We start from the raw sequence: 8,024 nt of genomic DNA, 5'->3' as shown, positions 1-8,024 counted from the left end.
AGGAGGAGGAGGAGGAGGAAGCCGCGGCGGCTCCTTGAACACGCCCGAGTTCAGCTCGGGGTCAGGCGGAGTTCGCGGCCCGGCCTTTACCTTTTCCGCCGCCGCCGCTGCGCTCCCGGCACATGGGGCTCAAGCGCAGCAGCAGCAGCAGCAGCAGCAGCAAGAGCGAGCAGCGGCGGCCAAGAGGTCTGAGGCGCCGGTGAGGGGCGGGCGCCGCCGCCGCCACGGCAGTAGCGCAGCCCGCTAAGCCATGCGCGTCCACACGGACCTCGCCTGCCTGGCTGACTCGACGGGGCTCCCGGGTAAGACGGCGCGGCGGGCTGGTGGGAGGCACTTCAGATTGCGCGCCCTTTCCGAAGAGACCCAGCGAAAATACTTCACTGTCCCGTCCCCCCCAGGAAAAGAAAAGTCTTTTCTTTCCGCCCCCTCCCCCAGGTGCGGCGCTTTTTCGCGCGCCCGATCCTCAGCTTGAGCTGCGCTGCGGCTCTCCCTGGTCGCTCCGCCAAGCTAGCCTGCCCTGCCCGACATGTCACCCCGGAGCGGGAGGCACAACCGAAGGCGACTTTCCTTCGGAAGAACTTGGAAAGCAGAGGATGGTTTTTGCCCCGCGACCCGGGACGCCTTGGAAGTTTTTTCGGGGGGCTCTTACGTCCTTCCTCCGTCCTCTACTGAACCCCAATTCCTCTCCCGAGCTCGCTCTTCGCTCCGCAGACGGTCCTGGGGCGGAAGATCCCCCTTCGGCCGGCCGAGCGGCCTTCCCTCCTGTCTCCTCCGAGGCCAGCGGCTTTGGAAGCGCTTTTCCCCGGCCGCGGAGCGGGCTCGGTCGGGCTGTCATCTCTGCAGCCCAGAGAGCAGGGCGGGCGGCTCCTTCTCTCCCCGTCAAATCTCTCAGCTTTCTCTTTCTCCTCCCGCCACTCTCCTTCACATTTTGGAATTTGTTTTTGTTTTTAAACTTTCCCGAAATGCATTTTTGACATTTCCGTGGCCTTCACCAGATCGCACATAATGTCCCCCCCTTTTTTGGCAGGGACCTATGACCAACAAACACCACAACTTAGGCATGGCTCACCCTACCCTCAGCTCCGCTTATGCACCCCGCACTCACCCCGGGGACGGAGCTGACCCTCCTAACTGGGGCTGCTGAGGAGTTGGAAGAGGCAGACCAGGCCTCGCCCTGTTCGCGGCTGGAAGGGAGCGCAGGGCCGCTTTCGCTTCGGCCTGGGCGCTCGCTGCAGAGGGTGCTTCGGTTCCCAGCTCCAAAGTGGAGCAAGGGGAACAGTTTCCTGGGCCCAGAAGCCTCCCCCAAGCCTCTCAGTTTTGTTTTGCCGGACCGCTAGCTGGGTGCAAGCGGTGCCTTCTTCTCCCGGGGCCCGGACGGATCCCCCGCGAGGCGCGCTTGGAGAGACGGTTGGAAGAAGGACAGGGACGTTGCAGGGCTTACTCGGAAGACAGTCCCGCTGCATGAAACGGGGCTGACTCTCTAGTAACGAGGCTCGCTTAGAATCGCAGCCTGTAAGGCTGAGGGCTAGAAAGCGCGCAGAGAAAAGGAAGGGGTGGGGGCTGCGTTTTGACGCTTGGGGCAGCCGCCTACTGGGGACCTCCGGAGGGCAGAAGACCGGGGTTCGCTGTGCTCTCTGGGGTCTCCGAGGCGGCATCCAGAAAGCGAGCCTTCTGAAAGCCGGATCGTGGCCAGAGGGAGACGAGTGGAAACGGAGAGGCCGGCGGCTGCCTCAGTGCTTTTGGCCGGTTGGCTCCGCAGGGTGGTTGCGCTGGGCGAGGGGAGAGACGTGGATGAGCTCTGCAGGCGCTGCCCCCTCCAGGTGTGAACGCTTAGCCCTGCCCCCCCTCCCCACCCGGAGGGGGGCGTGGGATGCGATCGGCAACGGCGGAGATACCGGGGGGCTGAACATCCCCCCTTTCTGCCGCCGCCTCCTCCTTCCTTGAGAGGGAAACCCCTCTATAAGGGCAGACTGGCGGGGAAGCAGTCCAGAGTGCCCTGCGAGGAGCCCGGGGCCGAGGCAGAGTCACACACGTTCCGAGGGGGCGTCCGCGCCGTCGTGGGACAGGAGAGGGCAGCGGTGCGGGCAGGCTGGGCCCCCCGCGCTGACGCTGCCCGTCGGGCTCTCTCTCTCTCTTTCCGTGCGTCTCTTTCTGCAGGAGAGCGCGGCGCAGCGATGCTGGACGCCTCGTCGGAGTCGGCGGGCCACTCCCGGCAGCTGCTGCTGCAGCTCAACGCGCAGCGCACCAAGGGCTTCCTGTGCGACGTGATCCTGGTGGTGCAGAACGCGCTCTTCCGCGCGCACAAGAACGTGCTGGCGGCCAGCAGCGCCTACCTCAAGGCCCTGGTGGTCCACGACAACCTCATCAACCTGGACCAGGAGATGGTCAGCCCGGGCGTCTTCCGCGCCGTCCTCGACTTCATCTACACGGGCCGCCTGGGCGACTCTGACAGCGGCGGCGGAGAGGGAGAGCCCAGCCTGGGCGCCGTGCTGGCCGCCGCCAGCTACCTGCAGATCCCAGACTTGGTGGCCTTGTGCAAGAAGAAGCTCAAGCGCTCGGGCAAGTACTGCCAGCTCCGCGGCGGCTACTCGCCCTTCGGCAAGCTGGCGCGCGGCCTGCGCGCAGCCACGCCCGTCATCCAGAGCTGCTACGCGCCCCCGGGGCTGCCGCCGCGCCCCTCCGAGCCGCTCAGCACCCACTGCGGGGAGCTGTACGCCGCAGCCTCCGCGCACCCTCATGGGGCCGGTCTGTGCCCCCCGGAGCGCCTCTGCTCCCCACTCTGCGGCCTCGACCTCTCCAAAAAGAGCCCCAACGGGCCCTCGCCGCAGCTGCCCGCCCCGCCGCCGCCGCCGCCGGACAGCCGCCTGCGCGCCACCATGGAGGGTCGCGAGAACGCCAGGCCCGAGAGCCCCGCCTTGCTGCCCAACCACTCGGCCTTCGGGGAGGCGGCCCCTTCGCAGCTGCAGGCGCCCTTCCACCACCTCCTGCACCACCACCGCGGAGGCAGCCCCGGGTCGGAGCCGTCGGGGCGCGCCGGCGAGGTGGCGCCGCCGGAGTTCTTCTACCGCTGGATGAAGCACGAGCCGCTGGTGGGCGGCTACGTGGAGGACGACGAGGACGACGACGAGGAGGGCGGGGGCGATTGCCGGGGAGGGCGGCGGGACAAGGAGGGCGAGCTGGACCACAAGCCCGAGTCGCCCTCCTCGCAGGAGCAGCCGCCGCGGCGCTACCCGAGCTTGGAGAGCGGCGGTGCGGGCGAGCCCGACGGGGAGGACCTGGAGAACGACAAGAGCACTAGCGAGGAGACGGGCTGCAGCAGCGGAGGGCCTTCCCCGGCCGGCGGCAGCCTGGAGCGCTACCTGGGCTACGAGCCGGAGAGCTTCGGCGGCGACAACCTGTACGTGTGCATCCCCTGCGGGAAGGGCTTCCCTTCGTCGGAGCAGCTGAACGCGCACGTCGAGGCGCACAACGAGGAAGAGGAGCTGTACCGCAAGGAGGCCGCCGAGGCGGCTGCCGCCGCCGGGCAAGGCTCTCCTTTTCTGGACAAACCTCTTCCGCCGTCGTCGCTGCCGCAGCAGCAGGGGCCTCCGCCACCGCCGGTGCCGTCGGGGGCGTGCGACCTGCTGCGCCCTTACCGCTGCTCGTCGTGCGACAAGGCCTACAAGGACCCGGCCACGCTGCGGCAGCACGAGAAGACGCACTGGCTGACGCGGCCCTACCCCTGCTCCATCTGCGGCAAGAAGTTCACGCAGCGCGGCACCATGACCCGCCACATGCGGAGCCACCTGGGCCTCAAGCCCTTCGCGTGCGAGGCGTGCGGGATGCGCTTCACGCGCCAGTACCGCCTGACGGAGCACATGCGCATCCACTCCGGAGAGAAGCCCTACGAGTGCCAGGTGTGCGGCGGCAAGTTCGCCCAGCAGAGGAACCTGCTCAGCCACATGAAGATGCACGCGGCGGCGGCGGCGGCGGCTGCCGCGGCGGCGGCGGCGGGCCCCGACGGCAAGCTCAAGCTGGACTTCCCCGAGGGCGTGCTGGCCATGGCGCGCCTGGCGCAGCAGCAGCAGCACGACAAGGAGCTGCTCAGCCACACCTCGCACTTCCTGGCCGCCGCCGCCGACCCCAAGGCCGCCATGGAGGGCCTCTACCTCGGGCTCAGCCCCGACAAGGCGGCCGAGGTGCTCGCCCAGGGAGCCGCCGCCGCCGCTGCAGCTGCTGCCGCCGCCGCCGCCGCCCACCTGCACAACGACCACCACGCCCGGACCATAGAGCGCTTTTCACCCCCCTGACGACCCCCGCAGCACCCCCCTCCACGCTCTCCCTCCACGGACCGGGGCTTGTGGGGGAGGGAAGGGGGCCCCCCCAAGTTGTTTGGGGTGTGAGAGTGCCTTTGTGTTCTGCCCAGGAGAGGGGGTGACTCTGGCCCCCACTGCAGGGGGAAAGGACAGCTTCCTCCCCAAAAGTGACGGGCGCAGCCCCCCCAAGGGAACAGTTCAGCCCCCTCTTATTTGTGACGAGGGAGGGGACGTCACGGAGTCGTCGTCCTCTCCCCCCAACCTCTCGTGAAGCCAGAGCTCACCCCTCTCTCTGTTCTCTATTTCTGTTCTCTGCCAAGCTGTGGAGCTGCCCCCAAAGCGGAATTGTGAATTTGTCCCTACCTCAGATACACCCCCCCCCACCCGTAGAGTTGGAAGGACCCAAAGATTCATTGAGTCCAGCCTCATTGCTGGTTTTTTCTTTTTGTGGGGAGGGTGAGAATAGTCTCCCCCTTCCAATGGCCTCCGTCACCTGTCAGCTGATCTCGCCATTCCTGCTGGGGCCTGACAGCCTCTGCAAGTCTCAGTGCTCTACCAGAAAGGAGCCTCGCAGGGGCGGAAAACTAGCGCAGCAGGGAAAAGGGCTCCTGATAAACTTTCTCCTAGTTTTCTATGGGCAGGGAGATTATAATTTGACACGCTTGTGGTTTTTTTGGGTGGCCTAGAAATGTCCCCCCGACCCTTAAATTTGAAGTGGTGCAATTTAGAATGATATCCCAGCATTTTTTTGAAAATATGGAAGAGCTCTCTCCTCAAGGAGAGAAGGGAATCTTGCCTGCCCAAACTGCAAAAGAGCTCCACTTGTAGGGATCTGCTCAGGAAAGGGGGCTTGGTGCAATTCTCAGGAATTGGGACGTATGGGTTTGTTTGTTTTTTTGCAAACCCTAATTCCAGCTCTTAAAAGCTTTAACAACAAAGCAACAATCAGTGATGCTTCCCCCATGCCTTCAATCCTCCCCCCTCCCTTGAGTGCACAGGGTTTTGAGTTGGAAGTAAAAGAAGCAGGCTAATAAATGGTAAAGTCTATCCAGAGAGCACCTTGAGGACTGTCCCTCCTTGCTTGGGAGGTGAGGCCTGTGTGTCATGGTCCTGATCCCACCAACTCCATTCCTCCTTCCCTTTCAGGAGTCAAACCTCGAGGCTGCCCTCTGGCCCTGCCAGAAATGGCCGGGAGGTTGTGCTCCTGACTGCCTCTCCCTCCGCCCCCAAGCTTTTTCAGTGGGGCAGACCCACATTTCTACCTGCCTCAATTGGGGGGAGCCCCAGAGGCGTCCTCTGGGCAGGTCTGGGCTTTAGCAAAGAGGGCAGCAGCTCTGTTGGGTCTACAGGGACAGCTGAAGAGTCTTGTGGCCCCCAGAAACCTTTGTGGACTCTGGTTCCCAGTGCTCTGTGGGGTATCAGTGGCCAGAGAAAGGAGGGTGAGAGGGAGGGCGACTGTCCACAGAATGCACAGAGTACCATGTTGGTGGTCTCTGCTTATGCTGCGTACATTTCAGCTGCCCACAGACAGTCCTTTTTGCATCTTATAGACATCTGTCCCTCTATACCTAGATATCTTGACGCACTGAATTGTCATCCTATGCCTTCAAACCGCCATACCTGTTGATTTTCTGCCTGTCACAATGGGTGACAGGCAGGACAACAGGCGTGGAAGCCTTAAATCTTGGAAGTGTGAGAATCCCTCTTGGCATGGGACCCAACCCCTTCGGGTTCAAGGTTTACACAGAGCTCCACAATGTGCCTTCCTGCAGAACTAGGGAGTGAGAAACTCCTGGCTCTGCAGATGCCGCTGGACACCCAACTCCCCTCATCCCTTTCCAGGCTGGCTGCTGTGCAGTGACTTTGGGAAGGTGGTGAAGCTCCCAGTGCAGCCTGGCTCACTGGCACGAGCTGAGCACGAGTCCAAGTGTCCGGAAGTCTTTTTCACAAATCCTGTGTGGTGACTGTGGGGGCAGAGCAAGGGGCGCAATGTCCTTAAGTTTCCTGCATCCCTTTTGCCACAGAGGCAACAGGTGAGTGGATGCCCTAGGACTCACCTGAGCAAGCACTTAACTCTCCCCTCAACCTCTTTTGCAATGTGAATAGGAGAGGCGGCCCTCACTCCCCCTCCTCCCCTACTAAAGACTCCACACGGCTGTGACCAAGGGGCGGCGATGGGGTGTGTGTTCCTTCTTACCACAACGGGGTCCTTCTGCCTTTGAAACAGCTCCATCCCAGTCTTCCAACCCCAAGTCCCGTCTTCCACTGTCTCACTTTGAGCCAAAGATTATTCTGGGGTATTTGTGTGTGGTTTGGGGGGTGCCCTCCTTCCCTCTGCTTGTCCCTCCTCCCCAAGGACTGTTTGACAAAGACAAAACACTCCCCAGATTGTCAGCTCTGTTGGAGGTGGAATGGGCATCCCCACGGCAGCCTCTTCCATCTTCGGGCAACCCAAGCTTTGACCAGTGCACGTATTGCCAGACTCTCTTTGCACTTATGGGGAGAAGGTGGGGTTGGGGTTGCGGGACAAGATGTGCCCTTTGCCTTCAGGCCCTGCCAGCGCAGCTGCCCCCCCTTTCCCTCCAACTCTTTTTTAACCAAAGGTCAGGTTAAGATGTGAATCTTCCTTTTACCTCTATTTGCACACACAACCTCCCACCTGCCGCCCCCCAAGCGTGGGGCTGGGCCTTCTTCGTCTGAGCCAGCTGCCCCCCAACCCACCCACCCTGCCAAGCCCTGGGAGGACACAGCAAGACACCCCCCCCAACACAAAGTATTCAAAAGGGGGGGGGGCAGCCTGCTGTGCCCACCGTAGCATTTTGTACATGGGATGTGCCTTTTCCCCTTTCGTTTTATACCGGGGGAAAAAAAATAAACATGGGGGGAAAAAACTCAACAGCAATAAAAGTTTTCTTTTGACACCACAAGGCTGCTTCTGCTTCCTCAGGGAGGGGGGAGACTAGAGTGTATGCTTGATTGCGGTGTTGCAGACTGGACTTTTGGGAGACTCAAATCTGCCCCCCCCCAAGAGCTCTAGGTAGCCCTTGACAAGCCGGTCATGGTCCGCCATACCACTTGGGGAGGGGTAAAAGCAGCAATAGTGACAACTTGGGGGTGGTAGTGGAGACAGCAACTTGTGGGTGACTTGCGGCCAAGATTTAGTGTCTGTGCTGAGGAGAACCAGTTTAAAGCAGGCCTTACTGGGTGCCTGACCCATCCAACATCATGAACATGGAACCATCAAGCCAAGTTACAGCGAACCAGGCAGAGGGCCTTCTCAGTAGTGGCACCCGCCCTGTGGAACGCCCTCCCATCAGATGTCAAAGAGAACAACAACTACCAAACTTTTAGAAGACATCTGAAGGCAGCCTTGTTTAGGGAAGCTTTTAATGTTTAATAGGTTATTGTATTTTAGTGTTATGTTGGAAGCTGCCCAGAGTGGCTGGGGAAACCCAGCCAGATGGGTGGGGTATAAATAAATTATTATTATTATTAGGGCCTGCTGGATCAGGCCAAAGGGGCCCCACCTTGGGGCCCACGAGGTGCCCACGATGGGAAACTTGCAAGCAGGACTCAGACACAAGAGCCCTCCCCTCCGTGAATTTTATTTTCTTTGGAGCTGTTATCACACCATTTATTGGCCTCCTGTATTTTTGTTTATTTTTAAAAACGTGAAATGACTGTGGAAAACTAGTGTTAAACTGGCTCAGTGAAATCTTGCCCCACCCA

General features: G+C 61.3%; 1 protein-coding gene across 1 annotated transcript; it reads left to right on the top strand.

Annotated features, from left to right (window-relative positions):
* The first annotated feature begins 24 nt into the window (after positions 1 to 24).
* On the top strand, positions 25 to 7,222 carry HIC1 (HIC ZBTB transcriptional repressor 1). Its single transcript, XM_080982286.1, has 2 exons — positions 25 to 302; positions 2,158 to 7,222. Exons 1-2 carry the CDS (start codon positions 251 to 253, stop codon positions 4,287 to 4,289), a joined length of 2,184 nt encoding a protein of 727 aa, XP_080838412.1. The 5' UTR covers positions 25 to 250; the 3' UTR covers positions 4,290 to 7,222.
* Positions 7,223 to 8,024: the final 802 nt, after the last annotated feature.

The sequence above is a fragment of the Podarcis pityusensis genome, assembly GCF_964106645.2.
Source record: "Podarcis pityusensis genome assembly, chromosome: 15".
NCBI classification, from domain to species: Eukaryota; Metazoa; Chordata; class Lepidosauria; order Squamata; family Lacertidae; genus Podarcis; species Podarcis pityusensis.
Note: the sequence above shows the minus strand (reverse complement) of the source record. Positions and strands in the feature narration are given on the sequence as shown.